The sequence below is a fragment of the Salvelinus fontinalis genome, chromosome 20 (assembly GCF_029448725.1).
Source record: "Salvelinus fontinalis isolate EN_2023a chromosome 20, ASM2944872v1, whole genome shotgun sequence".
In the NCBI taxonomy this organism is placed as follows: domain Eukaryota; kingdom Metazoa; phylum Chordata; class Actinopteri; order Salmoniformes; family Salmonidae; genus Salvelinus; species Salvelinus fontinalis.
In genome coordinates, this window is record NC_074684.1 from 30,206,990 (window position 1) to 30,227,918 (window position 20,929).

General features: G+C 45.8%; 1 protein-coding gene across 1 annotated transcript; it reads left to right on the forward strand.

Moving 5' to 3' along the window:
* The first annotated feature begins 1,732 nt into the window (after window positions 1-1,732).
* On the forward strand, window positions 1,733-5,008 carry LOC129817697 (potassium voltage-gated channel subfamily F member 1-like). Its single transcript, XM_055873189.1, has one exon. The coding sequence runs from the start codon at window positions 2,156-2,158 to the stop codon at window positions 3,629-3,631; it is 1,476 nt and encodes a 491-aa protein (XP_055729164.1). The 5' UTR covers window positions 1,733-2,155; the 3' UTR covers window positions 3,632-5,008.
* The last annotated feature ends 15,921 nt before the right edge of the window (window positions 5,009-20,929 follow it).

The window sequence follows — 20,929 nt, forward strand, 5'->3', positions numbered from 1 at the left end:
AATATGTATTTTCAACATCTGGAAAATAAGTATTTTCAACTTTGGTTCAGAACCGAAAATTAACTTGATTTCAACATCCAGAAAATATGTGTTTTTTTACATCCCGAAAAGATGCCTTTTCAACATCCTGGAAAATATGTATTTTAAACATACGGAAAATACCTTTTCACTTTCCATTCAGAACCTAAATTGAACTTAACTTCAACCTCTGGAAAATACGTATTTTAGACGTCTTTTCAACTGAATTTTGCGGGGCGCATTTTTGAGGGAGCCGCATTTTTTGGTTTTGTCTATGGCGGTAGAACGCCAAGGACTGGCCCTGCTTTCACTCCAAGGTTTTTTTCTATAACCACAATGCAGTTCATTAGTTTTAACACCATAGATTAAAATCTAAAAGTGATTTTTTTCCCCCATGTGATTTCTTACAATGATTTTGTTTTGTTTGTTGCATATGCTTAAGGTTCCCATATGGCTAAAGTTATCCAATATTTGGATGTGTTCTTAGAAACCCTCCACTTGAGTTCTTATGATGTGGAATGATTGATTGCCTGAAATCTGTAGGTTATGCTATTCAAGTTGAAATAGGGCCGCTCCGGCTCCTTGTCTGTAACCTACACATTTCTTAGTGTAAAAAAACTACCCAGGGGGCATTTCTAGATGAGACAAAGTTTTGCATTTAGGCCTACAGTAGGTTGGACTTTGTTTGTTGCTTAAATCAATCAATTATACAGTCTTGGGGAAGCTGCTCTGAAAATATAGTTTACCAAGCTACCAATTACTTCACACTGGAAGAAGTTAAGCTACACTAAAGCTATCCTAAAGAAACATATAGTTTACTTCACTAAAGTTATTAAAGTTACTATGAAAAAGTACATCATTCACTACATCCAAACTACTTAGCAAAAAATTGTCATATCTAAATCTGAAATGTCATAGACTACAAATTGCAAGAACAGATCACTCTGGAGTCAGGTGTTAACAGAATGTGTAATTTAGCCTACACAAAAACAATGTTTCAAGTGATAATTAGGCAAGTCTGATGCCGGAAAAAATGAAATTCTTGCCTACACCCGTTTTATTTTTGCAAAAACGTAGTTTGGAGTTCGAGTAGTTAGCGACATGCTACATGTCAAAAAAAGTAAATAACGACTGAAAACACTACCAATATTTGAATTTAGGTCAACTACTACCAAGCTTCTGCAAAATGTAGTTTAGTTGAAAACGTGTAGATGATTACTTCCCAACACTGAGAATATATAGGCTAATATTGATTCAACAAACCAATTTATGTGGTTCGTGATTGCAACGTGAACTCATTGTCGCTAGATGGAGATACTAGGCAAGACTGTTGCCTTATGCCTCTTCGCAATTACGCACACTTGGGTAACCTAACATCGTTCCATAATATGGCCATTAAAGATCTCCTTTTTCACTACAACATATCTTGTTGAAATGTATTCGTTGACAACAGAGATTTACCTTTCTTGACAGGCAACATATTTGTACACACAAGCCGAAACATTTTTCAAAAGCTAGCCTGAGACAGATTTGCTTGTTGTTTTACCCTTGTGGTAGGTTACCTCCATGAGGAAATAGACAAATGGTGTTGGACTGGTAGTGGGGACAATATTTTCTGCCATGTGATATATGTCCGTTTCCTGGCTAATGTCGTCTCTTTACCATAAAACACAATTTATTTCAGCTCTCCTCCCACTTCCCTGTCGCTCTCTGCCTCTAGTTACTCCACTATTCATATAGCATCACATATTTATATTTGTTGTGACGCGTATTCTGCAAGACTGCGCACTGATGCACAGTAGTCCAACTTTTAACAGCAGGCACAGAGGCGCTCTCTTATTTTCTGGTGACAGACTAGTGGGAGATGAGAAGCCTGTTCATTCGGCATTGTTTGCTACAGCTCTACGCAAAAGATACATGTGGATATTTTTTCCAGGTTCGAATGAAGCTTAGCCTATAGGCCTATACATTTGTGTCAAACATTTAAGAAGATCTGAACACTTTCCGTTTTTCTTTGATGTTTTGCAGTCTTTTACGCACGCAGTTTCCTTCGTAGACTAGTTGCATTAATACAGGCCAACTATATTCATTCAGATTTTCTTGGAGTAAATCAACAATATAGGCTACACGGACAAGTATGTGGGGAATAACGAGGACGCGATATGCTGATTGCAATGGCACGGAGGCCAGTGAGGAGACCGGGATTGTCCTGAACATCGGTGGAGTAAAACAGGTGTTATGTGGGGATGTGCTGAACCGTTTTCCGGAGACCCGACTAGCGGAACTGTGGAACACCTCCAAGGGGTGTTTGGAGGACTTATCCTCGCTTTGTGACGACTATGACTCAGGGAAAGGTGAATTTTATTTTGACAGAGACCCGGACGCGTTTAAGTGTATAATTGAGCTGTATTACTACGGGGAGATACATATTAAACGGGGCATCTGTCCAATTTGTTTCGTAAAGGAGATGGAGTTCTGGAAAATCGACTTATATTTCCTGGACGATTGCTGTAAAGGCGACCTACAGGAGGCGGAGGACGAGCTTGCAGAGATTGCCGAGAAGGTTCAAACTATTCTGGTCGACCGGGAAGGGGACCCCTCTGCCAGGGGCTGGCAATGTTTCCAAATGTGCTTGTGGAAGCTTTTGGAGAAGCCGGAGTCGTCGCTGTCCGCGCGCGTCATCGCCATAGTGTCTTTCCTCTTCATCCTCATCTCCTCGGTGGTGATGTGCGTAGGCACCATCCCTGACCTGCAGGTGGAGGACGCTGAGGGCAATCACATGGAGCACCCGATCTTGGAGGCCATCGAGACCGCGTGTATCGGCTGGTTCACCGTTGAATACGTCCTGCGCTTGATATCGTCCCCGAATAAAGTGAAATTCGTCCTGTCCTTCATGAACATCATAGACTTCATGGCCATCATGCCCTTTTACGTGGTGCTGACTTTGACGTCTCTCGGCACGGCTATGATGGAGCTGGCTAATGTGCAGCAGGCGGTGCAGGCGCTGCGCATCATGCGCATTGCTCGCATCTTCAAACTGGCACGCCACTCCTCTGGGCTGCAGACTCTCACCTCGGCCCTGAAAAGCAGCTTCAGCGAGCTGGGGATGCTGCTCATGTACATGGGCGTGGGCGTCTTCTTGTTCTCGGCAATGGCCTACACCTTGGAGCAGAGCCACCCGGAAACCATGTTCACCAGCATCCCGCAGTCCTTTTGGTGGGCCGTCATCACCATGACCACCGTGGGCTATGGAGACATCTACCCCAAGACCACGCTGGGTCGGTGCAACGCGGCCGTCAGCTTCCTCTGCGGGGTGATTGCCATCGCGCTGCCCATACACCCTATCATAAACAACTTCGTCATATTCTACAATAAGCAGCAGGTGCTCGAGACCGCGGCCAAACACGAGATCGAACTGATGGCGCTGCGTTCCAGCGAGGCAGGTGCAGAGGAGAGCGGGCCCAACATACAGCGCAGATCCGTCGGTGTCGCGGCCGGAGTGTGGGACAATGCCATGCGCTCCTGTCACAGTGACACCTACATTCCCCTGCTGAAAGACCCTAGAGCAGGAATACAAACCCCAAGCTTGGACAGAAGCTTTGACAGTTCATAGCTGAGTAAAATCACCCCTCTTCACAGCTCACAGCTTTAATGGACCTACAGTATATGCCCAAAAACATCCATTGCGATATCACAAAATATAATAAAATCACTATAAAAAACTTGGTGACCCATTGTAAAATGTCTCAAAATATAAGTTAATTAGTGTAATAATGTCACTTTTCCAAAATACATTAACACATAATTTGAAAAAACACAGAAAGAAAAGACAATACAAGTATATGGGTGATGGAACAGTGTAAATAATAGAGTAGGAACTTTTACAATGTGGTTATTGTAAATATAGACCAGTGGTTGGTTCATGTTTACACTGGACTATTGGTGTAGGTGTCCAACCAGGAGTCTCCAACCTTTTCTAGCATGAGAGCTACTTTAAAAAAACGAAACATGTGGCTAGTTACAGATTTTTTCTAGCTTTCAAATAGGCACATTCTTCTCTTCTCCTCTCCCCTGCATGTCTTCCTCGGGTCCTTGAAGAGAAAGTATTGCACTGTTTTCACTCTCAGTATACCTGGTAAATTATTTTTAATAAACAACTCTAAGGGGAGCCCTATAAAATCTGTGATTTCTTCCCCAAATTATGTTTTATATTTTCCTGAATTATGTATTCTCAGTTAGATTTTTCCTGCTTTTAGATATTATTATTTTTTGTTCACTCTTAAAATTACAATTGTTCATGGAGAAACAGTGAAATTGGATGTTCTGAGTCCATGTCAATGCTTAAATCACATCAAAATATTTTATTTTTTACGTCTGGAAGAAAACAAACACATTTCGATTTTTGAGTGTATTTCCCCTTTAATTGCGCATCTGGCCCTTTAATTGCTCATCTGCAAGTGAGGAATGTGCTGTCTAATGTGCTGGTCTAGTGATGGTTCTGTACTGCTACTGCTCATTTCATGGCAAATTTAATGTCAATGTTGCTTTGATTGCGTAGTAGCTGGGTGCGTACGGTGTCTGATAATTGTGAGATTTATTTATGACAATTTGCGGTGGAACACTTCAACATTGCATGTACTTTCAGAATTGTTTGGTGAGCTACTCATAGGTGGGCTGCGAGCTATTGGTAGCTCACGATCGACCCGTTGGATACCCCTGGTGTAGGCCTATAGCCGAGGCTACTTGACAGTCATCTCATGTGTGATTGTGTAAGGTCTAAGTGCTGCAAGAACAGTACTCTGTCACTCCTCCTCTTTACAACCTTGGACTGACAGTCATATTGACCTAATCACCGGTGTATTGATAAGCGGGTCGACGTGGTGCTGAACAGCGCCATGTGCGACGCAGTCCACTGCATATGCATCAAATTATACAGTGTGTCTAATTTTCCTCTGTAAAAAAAGTATATTAAAAGTGATTTAACTATGAATGTCTATTCTCTATTGCATTTTTTTCTGTAGGCACTAGATGCTCCTATATCTACAGATATACATGTATATATCCCACTGGGCACAGACGTCAGTTCACCATCTAGTTTTGATTTACATTTGGTAGACATTTCATTGAACTCCTCACATTGCATTTTGGGGATGAAATGACTTGGAAACCATGTTGAGTCAACACATGTTTGCTCAGTGGGAAGTTATAATGTGACTTGTCAGCTATGACTCTGTATTCATCTAACTAAAGTTATCATGCCTCAAAAAAAAGAGCATGCAGGGTATCCCACCATTTCATCTGCATTGGTTTGCAAGCAGGCTTTGGTACAACTTTACCCATTCAGTTGAAGTTTATGTTTAGTTCATTAAATCTTCTCACATTCAGTTTTCCTGTAAATTCTTCATTCATTTCAGCCTGAGATACTTACAGGCAAACACTGTCTTTATACAGTATGTGTCTATTTAAAGTGGGGTGAGGTCGACCTTCCAATGCCAGATAGAGAACATTCCTTGGCTCTAGGACATTTCAGTAATGGGTTTAAATTTTGCAGCAGCCCCCGAAGCCTCCCCTGAGGGTGTAGGGTATATGTGGCATCAGGGGTGCAACTTTCACTGGGGATGGAGGGGACATGTCCCCCCCACATTCTGAAATTGCATTTTTGTCCCCCCCCAGTTTTATAATTGGAATGTGATACAAAATGAGGCAACGGTGTGCTTTAGGACCATGCGGACACCTCCGAGTGGCCGGGTAGGCTGTTTGGAGTGTTTATCCCCGCCAAATTATAATAATACAAATAAAAAAATACATTATGTCCCCCCAACTTCTAAAACCAAAGTTGCGCCCCTGTGTGGCATACTTGATCGCTGAGTAAAGGCGTCCACATGCTTCCCAGCCAAAACAGTTCGGAATAGTTTGTGCATATATTATGACACATTTTGTTACATTTTTGTTCGTTTTGGACTTCGGTGAGGGTTTTTTAAGCTGTTAGGGCATGTAAAAAAAAAAATCTGAGGCAAGCCAATGTTTGGAGCCAAAGTCTAAGCCCCTTCGTCAGTGATTGGTCAACAGTAGGGATTCTTCAATAAAAATCTGTTGTCATTCAACGAGAGAGGGCTCGTTTTTATGCACATTTTTTCATTGGGATATACTGCACCAAACATCTCCTCGGCAAAAACAACAAAATTAATGACAGATTTCTTGAGTTTTCTTAGATGAATTCTGTCTATTCTGAGGAAGTTTATACTGGCTATGGCATCTCAAAATTGACAAACGGTAGGCCTACTATTGCCACTTATTTCTTATTTTTCAAGTGAAAGTCTTTTAAGGGAGTATGGGAGCACACTCGTTTGATTCGGCTAGCCTACTTTGGCTAGGTATTAGCCGAACTGAATGAACTGAAGCATGCTGACGCTTATAAGCTGCTGTGGGTAGGGAGAGAATGGGAGGGAGGACAGGGGTGGATGCAAGTTAGCAACAGCTTGTCAGGCTGTCCACCCACACACACACACACATACACTTCCGCTTAGGGGCCCCTATCTCCTCCTGCAGTGGCCAGCATGCACTCACACAATGTCAGGGCTAGTGGGAGAGGCCTTCAACTCCCTGACAGGTGGAGCTATAATGTTAAATGCTCTTATTGTGTAGCGGGACAATGTCTCTTTCTCCCTGTCCCTCATACATGCATGAGAGGGAGATCGTCTCACTGCACAATGAGAGGAATTGATGCACACATGTATCCACCAGACTGATGTTTAGGGCATGTCACAAGTGCCATTTTTTCCCTAGCTTTCAAACAGCAACATTCTTCTCTTCTTTTTCTCCCCTGCATCTCTTCCTCGGGTCCTTAAAGATAAAGTATTGCACTGTTTTCTGTCAGTATACCTGGTAAAATAATGGTTAATAAACAACTCTAAGGGGGGCCTGATAAAATCTCTAACTTCTTTGCCAAATTATGTTTTATATTTTTCCCAAATTATGTTTTCTCAGTTGTATTTTTCCTGGTTTTAGGTTGTTTTTCACTCTCAAAATTACAATTGCTCAGAAAGAAACAACTAAATTGGATGTTCTGAGTCCATGTCAATACTTAAATCCCTTCAAAATATTAAATTTTTTAGGTCTGGAAGAAAACGAACACATTTAGATTTTTGATTTTTGCGCATCTGGCCCTTTAATTGCGCATCTGCAAGTGAGGAATGTGCTGTCTAATGTGCTGGTCTAGTGATGGTTCTGTACCTCTACTGCTCATTTTCTGGCAATGTTAGAAAATAACAAATAATAGATGCAAATGATATACTTTCCAAGTGTATTTCCAAATACATTCCAATATTCAACTAAAAACATATCTAAATACTTACCTCCAAATGTCTTTGACAGTAAATGAAATACCCTAAAATATTTTTTGAGCCCAGGTCTGACACACACACACACACACACACACACACACACACACACACACACACACACACACACACACACACACACACACACACACACACACACACACACACACACACACACACACACACACACACACACACACACACACACACACACATGCAGCTGACTCACTGAGTCTGAATGTTTTCTTTTGAATCAATTACATGGATCAGTGTTGAGTTACACAGCAGCAAGCATTGTGATTATAAAAAAATAGAGATATAATTCCTGTCCCAGCCCCCTCTCTTTCCCTCTGTAATTTTAGGACTTGGATTTTTGACAAATGTCACATTCTAAAAATAGAACTAAAGGAAGAACGAGACCTAGACTGACCCACTTGTTCAGTGTCATCAATTCAGATGTGTAACTGATATTATATTTGACCTCGAACTGAATACTTCATTGTAAATCAATTTTGCTAAACGGATCCAATACTATTCAAGAATCTTAAAGGATTACTCAAAAACTAGTGGACTAAAGAACAAAATATTAAACGATAGCTTGAGTGAACTATCCCATTAAGTAAAACAAATTTCAGGTGACATGTAAAATGATTGAAATTGAACAGCTTCTTTAAAACAATCCCTTAGCAATGCTGGGGATGACTGCTGCCATTGTTGATGTCACGCCCTGGCCTTAGTATTATTGGTTTTCTTTATTATTTTAGTTAGGTCAGGGTGTGACATGGGGAATGTTTATGTTTTGTTGTTTTGGGTGTTTATTTGGTAAAGGGGTTAATGGGTGTAGTATATGGTTTTGTGTTGAGTGTAGATGTTTAGCATTGTCTATGGTGGTTAGTTATCTAGGAGAGTCTATGGTTGCCTGAATGAGTTCCCAATTAGAGACAGCTGATTTCGGTTGTCTCTGATTGGGAGCCTTATTTAGGGTAGCCATAGGCTCTCATTGGTGGTGGGTAATTGTCTATGTAAGAACGTTAGTAGCCTGTATGTTTGTGCACAACGTTTGTAGCTTCACGGTCGTTTTGTTGTTTTGTTGTTTTGTTAAAGTGTTTTTGTGTCGTGTTCATCTTCGTGTTAAAATAAAAGAAGATGGCTTATTTTCCAACTGCTGCATTTTGGTCCGTTAATCCGCCACACGATCGTGACAGAATTACCCACCATAGGACCAAGCGGCATGGAAGGCGGCAACAGGACCTACCCACAAAGGATTTCTGGACATGGGAGGAGATACTGGATGGTAAGGGGCCGTGGGATCAACCTGGAGAATATCGCCTCCCTCGTGAAGAGCTGGAGGCAGCGAAAGCCGAGAGGAGGCGATATGAGGAGGCAGCACGGAGACAAGGCTGGAAGCCCGTGAGTACAACCCAAAAATTTCTTGGGGGGGGCCTTAAAGGGAGTGTGGCGAAGTCAGGTAGGAAACCTGCGCCTACTCCCTCTACTTACCGTGGAGAGCGAGAGTACGGGCAGACACCGTGTTACACAGTAGAGCGCACGGTGTCTCCTGTACCCGTGCATAGCCCGGTTCGGTACATTTCAGCTCCACGTATCGGCCGGGCTAGACTGAGCGTTGAGCCATATGTCATGAAGCCGGCCCAACGCATCTGGTCACCAGTGCGTCTCCTCGGGCCGGCGTACATGGCACCAGCCTTACGCATGGTGTCCCCGGTTCGCCTACATAGGCCGGTGCGGGTTATTCCACCTCCCCGCACTGGTCAGGCGACGGGGAGCATAGAACCAGGTAAGGTTGGGCAGGCTCGGCGTTCAAGGGAGCCAGTACGCCTGCACGGTCCGGTATTTCCGGCGCCACCTCCCCGCCCCAACCCAGTACCACCAGTGCCTCCTCCACGCACTAGCTATATGGTGCGTGTCTCCAGCCCTTTACCACCAGTGTCTAAACCACGCACCAAGCCTCCTGTGTGTCCCCAGAGTCCTGTGCGTCCTGTTGCTGCTCCCCGCACTAGCCCTGAGATGCGTGTCCCCAGCCCGGTGCCACCAGTCCCGGCACCACGCACCAGGCCTACAGTGCGCCTCAGCCGGCAGGAGTCTGCCGTCTGCACTGCAATGACTGAACTGCCCGTCTGCCAAGCGCCATCTGAGCCATCCGTCTCCCCAGCGCCATCTGAGCCATCCGTCTCCCCAGCGCCATCTGAGTCATCCGTCTGCAATGAGCCTGCAAAGCCGCCCGTCTGCCATGAGCCTGCAAAGCCGCCCGTCTGCCATGAGCCCACTGAGCCGTCCGCCAGACAGGAGCCGCTAGAGCCGCCAGCCAGACAGGAGCCGCTAGAGCCGTCCGTCAGACAGGATCTGCCAGAGCCGCCAACCAGACAGGATCTGCCAGAGCCGCCAACCAGACAGGATCTGCCAGAGCCGCCAACCAGACAGGATCTGCCAGAGCCGCCAACCAGACAGGATCTGCCAGAGCCGCCAACCAGACAGGATCTGCCAGATCAGTCAGCCAGCCATGAGCAGCCAGATCCGTCAGCCAGCCATGAGCAGCCAGATCCGTCAGCCAGCCATGAGCAGCCAGATCCGTCAGCTAGCCATGAGCAGCCAGATCCGTCAGTTAGCCATGAGCAGCCAGATCCGTCAGCTAGCCATGAGCAGCCAGATCCGTCAGCTAGCCATGAGCAGCCAGATCCGTCAGCTAGCCATGAGCAGCCAGATCCGTCAGCTAGCCATGAGCAGCCAGATCCGTCAGCTAGCCATGAGCAGCCAGATCCGTCAGCTAGCCATGAGCAGCCAGATCCGTCAGCCAGCCATGAGCAGCCAGATCCGTCAGCCAGCCATGAGCAGCCAGATCAGTCAGCCAGCCATGAGCAGCCAGATCCGTTAGCCAGCCATGAGCAGCCAGATCTGTCAGCCAGCCATGGGCCGTCCCTCAGTCCGGAGCTGCAGTCCCTCAGTCCGGAGCTGCAGTCCCTCAGTCCGGAGCTGCAGTCCCTCAGTCCGGAGATGCAGTCCCTCAGTCCGGAGCTGCAGTCCCTCAGTCCGGAGCTGCCATTCCTCAGTCCGGAGCTGCCCCTTACCCTGGTGCTGCCCCTTACCCTGGTGCTGCCCCTTACCCTGGTGCTGCCCCTTACCCTGGTACTGTCCCTGACCCTAGTACTGCCCCTGACCCTGGTACTGCCTCTTACCCTGGTACTGCCCCTTAGTCCGGAACTGCCCCTGAATGCAATGGGGTTAAGGTGGAGGGGGGTCGTTTGGAGGAAGCCTAGGAGGTGTTTAGGTACTGTGGTGACGTGGGGACCGCGACCAGAGCCGGAGCCGCCACCGTGGATGGAAGCCCACCCAGACCCTCCCCTAGACTGTGTATGGTGCGCCCGGAGTTCGCGCCTCAAGGGGGGGGTTATGTCACGCCCTGGCCTTAGTATTATTGGTTTTCTTTATTATTTTAGTTAGGTCAGGGTGTGACATGGGGAATGTTTATGTTTTGTTGTTTTGGGTGTTTATTTGGTAAAGGGGTTAATGGGTGTAGTATATGGTTTTGTGTTGAGTGTAGATGTTTAGCATTGTCTATGGTGGTTAGTTATCTAGGAGAGTCTATGGTTGCCTGAATGAGTTCCCAATTAGAGACAGCTGATTTCGGTTGTCTCTGATTGGGAGCCTTATTTAGGGTAGCCATAGGCTCTCATTGGTGGTGGGTAATTGTCTATGTAAGAACGTTAGTAGCCTGTATGTTTGTGCACAACGTTTGTAGCTTCACGGTCGTTTTGTTGTTTTGTTGTTTTGTTAAAGTGTTTTTGTGTCGTGTTCATCTTCGTGTTAAAATAAAAGAAGATGGCTTATTTTCCAACTGCTGCATTTTGGTCCGTTAATCCGCCACACGATCGTGACAGAATTACCCACCATAGGACCAAGCGGCATGGAAGGCGGCAACAGGACCTACCCACAAAGGATTTCTGGACATGGGAGGAGATACTGGATGGTAAGGGGCCGTGGGATCAACCTGGAGAATATCGCCTCCCTCGTGAAGAGCTGGAGGCAGCGAAAGCCGAGAGGAGGCGATATGAGGAGGCAGCACGGAGACAAGGCTGGAAGCCCGTGAGTACAACCCAAAAATTTCTTGGGGGGGGCCTTAAAGGGAGTGTGGCGAAGTCAGGTAGGAAACCTGCGCCTACTCCCTGTACTTACCGTGGAGAGCGAGAGTACGGGCAGACACCGTGTTACACAGTAGAGCGCACGGTGTCTCCTGTACGCGTGCATAGCCCGGTTCGGTACATTTCAGCTCCACGTATCGGCCGGGCTAGACTGAGCGTTGAGCCATATGTCATGAAGCCGGCCCAACGCATCTGGTCACCAGTGCGTCTCCTCGGGCCGGCGTACATGGCACCAGCCTTACGCATGGTGTCCCCGGTTCGCCTACATAGGCCGGTGCGGGTTATTCCACCTCCCCGCACTGGTCAGGCGACGGGGAGCATAGAACCAGGTAAGGTTGGGCAGGCTCGGCGTTCAAGGGAGCCAGTACGCCTGCACGGTCCGGTATTTCCGGCGCCACCTCCCCGCCCCAACCCAGTACCACCAGTGCCTCCTCCACGCACTAGCTATATGGTGCGTGTCTCCAGCCCTTTACCACCAGTGTCTAAACCACGCACCAAGCCTCCTGTGTGTCCCCAGAGTCCTGTGCGTCCTGTTGCTGCTCCCCGCACTAGCCCTGAGATGCGTGTCCCCAGCCCGGTGCCACCAGTCCCGGCACCACGCACCAGGCCTACAGTGCGCCTCAGCCGGCAGGAGTCTGCCGTCTGCACTGCAATGACTGAACTGCCCGTCTGCCAAGCGCCATCTGAGCCATCCGTCTCCCCAGCGCCATCTGAGCCATCCGTCTCCCCAGCGCCATCTGAGTCATCCGTCTGCAATGAGCCTGCAAAGCCGCCCGTCTGCCATGAGCCTGCAAAGCCGCCCGTCTGCCATGAGCCCACTGAGCCGTCCGCCAGACAGGAGCCGCTAGAGCCGCCAGCCAGACAGGAGCCGCTAGAGCCGTCCGTCAGACAGGATCTGCCAGAGCCGCCAACCAGACAGGATCTGCCAGAGCCGCCAACCAGACAGGATCTGCCAGAGCCGCCAACCAGACAGGATCTGCCAGAGCCGCCAACCAGACAGGATCTGCCAGATCAGTCAGCCAGCCATGAGCAGCCAGATCCGTCAGCCAGCCATGAGCAGCCAGATCCGTCAGCCAGCCATGAGCAGCCAGATCCGTCAGCTAGCCATGAGCAGCCAGATCCGTCAGTTAGCCATGAGCAGCCAGATCCGTCAGCTAGCCATGAGCAGCCAGATCCGTCAGCTAGCCATGAGCAGCCAGATCCGTCAGCTAGCCATGAGCAGCCAGATCCGTCAGCTAGCCATGAGCAGCCAGATCCGTCAGCTAGCCATGAGCAGCCAGATCCGTCAGCTAGCCATGAGCAGCCAGATCCGTCAGCCAGCCATGAGCAGCCAGATCCGTCAGCCAGCCATGAGCAGCCAGATCAGTCAGCCAGCCATGAGCAGCCAGATCCGTTAGCCAGCCATGAGCAGCCAGATCTGTCAGCCAGCCATGGGCCGTCCCTCAGTCCGGAGCTGCAGTCCCTCAGTCCGGAGCTGCAGTCCCTCAGTCCGGAGCTGCAGTCCCTCAGTCCGGAGCTGCAGTCCCTCAGTCCGGAGCTGCAGTCCCTCAGTCCGGAGCTGCCATTCCTCAGTCCGGAGCTGCCCCTTACCCTGGTGCTGCCCCTTACCCTGGTGCTGCCCCTTACCCTGGTGCTGCCCCTTACCCTGGTACTGTCCCTGACCCTAGTACTGCCCCTGACCCTGGTACTGCCTCTTACCCTGGTACTGCCCCTTAGTCCGGAACTGCCCCTGAATGCAATGGGGTTAAGGTGGAGGGGGGTCGTTTGGAGGAAGCCTAGGAGGTGTTTAGGTACTGTGGTGACGTGGGGACCGCGACCAGAGCCGGAGCCGCCACCGTGGATGGAAGCCCACCCAGACCCTCCCCTAGACTGTGTATGGTGCGCCCGGAGTTCGCGCCTCAAGGGGGGGGTTATGTCACGCCCTGGCCTTAGTATTATTGGTTTTCTTTATTATTTTAGTTAGGTCAGGGTGTGACATGGGGAATGTTTATGTTTTGTTGTTTTGGGTGTTTATTTGGTAAAGGGGTTAATGGGTGTAGTATATGGTTTTGTGTTGAGTGTAGATGTTTAGCATTGTCTATGGTGGTTAGTTATCTAGGAGAGTCTATGGTTGCCTGAATGAGTTCCCAATTAGAGACAGCTGATTTCGGTTGTCTCTGATTGGGAGCCTTATTTAGGGTAGCCATAGGCTCTCATTGGTGGTGGGTAATTGTCTATGTAAGAACGTTAGTAGCCTGTATGTTTGTGCACAACGTTTGTAGCTTCACGGTCGTTTTGTTGTTTTGTTGTTTTGTTAAAGTGTTTTTGTGTCGTGTTCATCTTCGTGTTAAAATAAAAGAAGATGGCTTATTTTCCAACTGCTGCATTTTGGTCCGTTAATCCGCCACACGATCGTGACAGTTGAGCTCTGGATAAAAGTTAGAAATATATCTATTGCCTAAGGGCAGACCGAGGGTGGTATGTGGTATATGTAAACAGGGGCGCAACTTTCACTGGGGATGGGGGACATGTCCCCCCCCCCCCCCCTTCCCCCCCACATTCTGAAATTGCATTTTTGTCCCCTCCAGTTTTATAATTGGAATGTGATACAAAACGAGAGAATGGTGTGCTTTGGGACCATGCGGATGCCTCCGAGCAGTCGGGTAGGCTGTTGGGAGTGTTTATCTGACTGGATATTTTAAATAAAAATGATGTCGTTCCCCCCACTTCTAAAACCAAAGTCGTGCCCCTGTATGTAAATGATGTTGAGGTATCGAATTCTGCATGAAATAGACAGTAGTAGCATTCATTTGAAAAAGGATGCTGGAAGGTAAAGTCTCAAAGAGACATATTCCCCACCCGGTGGGAGAGATATTTTCAGATGCGGGGAATGGGTAAGGTAATCTCCTAAATGATTGCAGATTTAGGAGGAATGGAAACCGTCTACAAAACCATTATAATTTTCAGAACATTGATATTTTTTTCCTGAACAGAAAAGTTGAAAAGCACGCATATGTGCACTCAGAAGGCAGCTTGACTCATAGAGATCCGTGAAAATGCAAAAAAAAAAAAATCATCACAAAGATTAAACCGGACCTTTCTCCAAGCGAAAAGATTAAAATGGATATGACTTCTGAAAAACAACTAGACACAACTTTGTACTTTTCTGAAATTTCTCTCTCTCTCATTATTACTTACATTGTCAAAGTATACATATCGAAAAATAAAAATCAATAAATATATACAAAATTTATATATAAATAAATGGTGGGACCAACAGCAATAATAATAGTAGTAGTGGACATGGGATTACCATTAACAACAACTACAACAACAATATTAATCAGAACAACAATACATTAAAGCAACAGTAGTAGATCAGTGTCACCATGACTGAGAAGACACATGACCTGGTATGAAAGACAAAACAAAACGGGAAATTTATCAACATTACTTTGCACTTTTCACTGGCTGTCCCTCAGGTTGTGGCAGGAGGACACATTTTGGCTTTTCGCCCAATAAATATTAGATTTTTTCTTCATCTTTTATAGTTTCAAATTCTTTGAATTGAATTATCATTTTGGGAAAGAAATATTCTCTTAGGTCTGAGTATTTGTCACAGTGTAATAGGAAATGCAGCTCTGTCTCTACCTCTCCCCTGGAGCAGAGTGAGCACAGCCAGACTGTGCTCACTGAATCTGTACCTAGTCAGATAGTCAGATAGTCTGCCACCATGTACTGTCTGTTTAGAGCCAAATAGCATTGAAGTTTACTTTGATTTTTTGTGGTGTCTTTCCAATAGGTGATATATTTTTCTTTTTGTTTTGTGATGATTTGGTTGGGCCAGATTTTCTGAGGGCTGTCCTGAGGCTCTATGGGGTTGGTTTGGGTTGGTGAACTGAGCCTCAGAACCAGCTGGCTGAGGGGACTCTTCTCTGGTTTCATCTCTTGACATTGTAGAGCTGTGTGATGGAATGTTTTGGGGTCACTTGTTTTTAGATGGTTGTAAAATTTGATGGCTATTTTTTCTATTCGAATGAGGAGGGGGTATTGGTCCAATTCTGCCCTACATGTGTTATTTGGAGTTTTTCTTTGTACTTGCAATACAGTCTTGCAAAACTGTGCATGCAATATTTCAATTGGATGTTTGTCCCATTTAGTAAATTCATTATTAGAGAGTGGACCCCATACTTCACTGCCATATAGAGCAATTGGTTCTATAACTGATTGAAACATTTTGAGCCAGATTCTAATTGGAATTTCGATTTTGATGTTCCTTTTAATGGCATAGAATGCTCTTCTTGCTTTGTCTATCAGCTCATTCACAGCCATGTGAAAGCTACCTGTGTTGCTGATATTTAGTCCTAGATATGTGTAGTTTTTGGTGTTCTAATAGAACTGTGTCCAAATAGAATTTATATTTGTCATTCCTATATCCGGACCTTTTTTGGAATATCATTATATTTGTTTTTTTTAGGTTAACGGTCAGAGCCCAGGTCTGACAGAACCTGTGAAGACGATCTAGGTGCTGCTGTAACCCCTCTTTAGTGGGAGACAGCAGCACCAGGTCATCTGCGTACAGCAGACACTTGATTTCAGTGTTGTGTAGGGTGATACCAGGTGCTGCCGATTCTTCTAATGTTTTTGCCAATTCATTAATGTAGATGTTAAATAATGTTGGACTTATTGGGCAGCCCTGTTTCACTCCCCGCCCCTGAGAGAAGAACTCTGTTTGGTTGTTGCCAATTTTAACCGCACATTTGTTTTTAGTCTACATTGATTTAATAAAAATCTGATGTTTTCCCTCTAATACCACTTTCTATTAGTTTATAAAAAAGACCTTCGTGCCAAATTGAATCAAATGCTTTCTTGAAATCTACAAAACACGAGTATATTTTGCCTTTAACTTGTTTATCAATTAGAGTGTGGAGGGTGTAAATGTGGTCTGTTGTACGATCATTTTTTAGAAATCCAATCTGGCTTCTGCTCAGGACATTGTGTTCATCTCTCTCTCTCTCTCTCTCTCTCTCTCTCTCTCTCTCTCTCTCTCTCTCTCTCTCTCTCTCTCTCTCTCTCTCTCTCTCTCTCTCTCTCTCTCTCTCTCTCTCTCTCTCTCTCTCTCTCTCTCTCTCTCTCTCTCTCTCTCTCTCTCTCTCTCTCTCTCTCTCTCTCTCATATATACAGTGGGGCAAAAAAGTATTTAGTCAGCTACCAATTGTGAAAGTTCTCCCACTTAAAAAGATGAGAGAGGCCTGTAATTTTCATCATAGGTACACTTCAACTATGACAGACAAAATGAGAAGAAAAAAATCCAGAAAATCACATTGTAGGATTTTTAATGAATTTATTTGCAAATTATGGTGGAAAAGAAGTATTTGGTCAATAACAAAAGTTTATCTCAATACTTTGTTATATACCCTTGACGTTTTATACGTCAAACGTTTTCTGTAAGTCTTCACAAGGTTTTCACACACTGTTGCTGGTATTTTGGCCCATTCCTCCATGCAGATCTCCTCTAGAGCAGTGATGTTTTGGGGCTGTTGCTGGGCAACACGGACTTTCAACTCCCTCCAAAGATTTTCTATGGGGTTGAGATCTGGAGACTGGCTAGGCCACTCCAGGACCTTGAAATTCTTCTTATGAAGCCACTCCTTCGTTGTATATAGTAAATATAAATTTTCACCTCAAACGCACTGTATGGGGCACCAGTGCCAATGTTCAATATGACGCAGATGGCATGTAGCCTACAGAACGAGCACAATTCCATTTCACGAAGAATGATAAGGAATGACTCATTGTTACGAATCCCGCCGAAGATGGTGCCTCTTCCCGTTCGGGCGGCGCTCGGCGGTCGTCGTCTCCGGCCTACTAGCTGCCACCGATCCCCTTTTCTGTTTCATTTAGTTGTGTCTGATTGGTTGCACCTGTTTTGTGTTTAGGTTCATTGTGGGCTATTTAAACCCAGTTGGCCCGCCGACTTTTGTGCGGGCTTGTTTTTCTGTTTGTGGTGTCTGTTCCCTGTGGATTTTGTCCTGTTTGTTTTGGACTGTACTTGACGCGCCTTTGGATGTGTGGCGTAGCCGTCTCGTGATATATCTTTTTGGAAATATTAAATCCACTTGCTACTTACTACCCTGCTCTCTGCGCCTGACTCCTTTATCGCCACTACTGGAATTGTGACACTCATTTACCCAGGCCTATAGCTTATATACTATAATTTCCAACAACATCAACAGCTGATTAAACCCAAGGGGCCACAGAAATTAGACTAAATGCAAAATCTTCATCAGATATAAATCAATCAATATAATTAGGGCCCATAACAATTAAAACCTCTTTCTGTAATTAACACGGAGAGAGAATATAAAGAATATAAATCTCTTGATGTATTTTCTTATAGGGCTCGTTAAAACTTTATGATTGCATGCACACAATAACCTTTTAGCAGCATTGAAGATGATAGAGCTAATGGGAACATGGCGTGATGCCACGTCTTTGCTCCCGGCCCTGGGGAAACGTGTTTCCCGGACAACAGTGCAGGAGGAGGAGAGAACAGTGGTTGGTGTGTGAAGGCGAATAGCAATAAATGCTAGCTGAAGGACGTTATAATAGAATCGCACACCCTCTGGTTGAAGGTTAAACAGGCCAAGCCATATGGCAATGGCTTGGCTATGAGCAGGCCTAGGGTGAACTGCTTGGAGGGATGGTTCCCCAGACCCAGGTTAATCTTCTACCAATGATGCAAATTACATTAATTGCTGGTCAAATAATCTCTTGTGGACAGCCTACGAAAATGAACGTCTGACCAAATTAAATTACTGGGCACATGACAAGACCGTGAATACCCACACACCCTCCCCCCCATCTCTCTGAGGCACTTTACCCTCTCTAGCAGTGTCTCAGTCCGTGCCAGTTACTGACAGACGAGCCAGGTGCAAGAGACAGACGAGACAGACGAGCCTCTTGTTTCACAAGAGGTTGAGACCATAGAGATATATAGAAGTGACTTTACAAGAGGCCGAGACCATAGAGATAGATAGAAGTGGCTTCACAAGAGGCCAAGAACATAGAGATAGATAGAAGTGGTTTCACAAGAGGCTGAGACCATAGAGATAGATAGAAGTGGCTTCACAAGAGGCCAAGAACATAGAGATAGATAGAAGTGGTTTCACAAGAGGCTGAGACCATAGAGATAGATAGAAGTGGCTTCACAAGAGGCCAAGAACATAGAGATAGATAGAAGTGGCTTCACAAGAGGCTGAGACCATAGAGATAGATAGAAGTGGCTTCACAAGAGGTCGAGACCATAGAGATATATAGAAGTGGCTTCACAAGAGGCTGAGACCATAGAGATAGATAGAAGTGGCTTCACAAGAGGCCAAGAACATAGAGATAGATAGAAGTGGTTTCACAAGAGGCTGAGACCATAGAGATAGATAGAAGTGGCTTCACAAGAGGCCAAGAACATAGAGATAGATAGAGGTGGTTTCACAAGAGGCTGAGACCATAGAGATAGATAGAAGTGGTTTCACAAGAGGTCGAGAACATAGAGATAGATGGAAGTGACTTCACAAGAGGTCGAGACCATAGAGATAGATAGGGGTGGCAGGTAGCCTAGTTGTTAAAGCGTTGGGCCAGTAACCTAAAAGGTTGCTAGATCGAATCCCCGAGCTGACAAGGTAAAAATCTGTCCGTCTGCCCCTGAACAAGGCAGTTAACCCACTGTTCCTAGGCCGTCATTGTAAATAAGAATTTGTTCTTAACGGACTTGTCTAGTTAAATAAAGGTAAAACAAAATAAAAAAGAAGTGGTTTCACATGAGGTTGAGACCATAGAGATAGATAGAACTGCTTCAGGCAAGTTGCTGGTGATTCCCTCCACGACTGATTTTCTCATCGCGAGAGACAATTATATTTTATGAACCGGAACAACCTTCTTCTCAAGTGGTCTCGTCCAATGATCGCAAAGGATTTGGGGTTGAAGTAAAAAAACAATAAACATTATTGAGTGACTGTTTCATTAAGCATAGGCCCATGGTTCCTCTGGGGCTTAGTATTTATTTCACACGTTAGATTTACTCAGATATGCATTTACCATGAATCATTATGTGACAGCAAAGTCTGCATAATGACAATGAACGCGCCTAGACTAATACCTTGGGGTAATGTAACACTCCCACTTGTGCGATGTTGATGGAAATACTGTGCAAATAGCAATAAAACAAGCACAAATATACATGGACGGATGGACCTAAAGTTGCCAATTCAGATGGATGAAGTGCTTCAGTCTACAGGCATAGATGTAAATACTGTACATGAATCTGTACGTTGAGTAAGCAAGTACTTACTATACAGCGCATGATGAATTCCCATTCCCGAATTCCTGTCTGAATTCCTGTCCATTGGGGGGCATCCCAGGTAAGTCCAAACCTCTCGGACACTCCAAGGCCATTTAGTAAGTTCCTAACAACCTTACCATCTGTGACACTTTGTTGTCATCACCTTGACCCTGTTCTGATGTCATCACCTTGACCCTGTTCTGTTGTCATCATCTTGACCCTGTTCTGTTGTCATCACCTTGACCCTGTTCTGATGTCATCACCTTGACCCTGTTCTGTTGTCATCATCTTGACCCTGTTCTGTTGTCATCACCTTGACCCTGTTCTGTTGTCATCATCTTGACCCTGTTCTGTTGTCATCACCTTGACCCTGTTCTGATGTCATCACCTTGACCCTGTTCTGTTGTCATCATCTTGACCCTGTTCTGTTGTCATCACCTTGACCCTGTTCTGATGTCATCACCTTGACCCTGTTCTGTTGTCATCATCTTGACCCTGTTCTGTTGTCATCACCTTGACCCTGTTCTGTTGTCATCATCTTGACCCTGTTCTGTTGTCATCACCTTGACCCTGTTCTGATGTCATCACCTTGACCCTGTTCTGTTGTCATCATCTTGACCCTGTTCTATTGTCATCACCTTGACCCTGTTCTGATGTCATCACCTTGACCCTGTTCTGTTGTCATCATCTTGACCCTGTTCTGTTGTCATCACCTTGACCCTGTTCTGATGTCATCACCTTGACCCTGTTCTGTTGTCGTCATCATCTTGACCCTGTTCTGTTGTCGTCATCATCTTGACCCTGTTCTGATGTCCTCACCTTGACCCTGTTCTGATGTCATCATCTTGACCCTGTTCTGTTGTCATCACCTTGACCCTGTTCTGATGTCATCATCTTGACCCTGTTCTGATGTCCTCACCTTGACCCTGTTCTGATGTCATCATCTTGACCCTGTTCTGTTGTTACCACCACCTTGACCCTGTTCTGTTGTTACCACCACCTTGACCCTGTTCTGTTGTTACCACCACCTTGACCCTGTTCTGATGTCATCACCTTGACCCTGTTCTGATGTCCTCACCTTGACCCTGTTCTGATGTCAT

Coding starts and splice junctions, on each gene's coding strand:
- LOC129817697 (XM_055873189.1), top strand. CDS start 2,156: ATGTGGGGAATAACGAGGACGCGATATGCTGATTGCAATGGCACGGAG.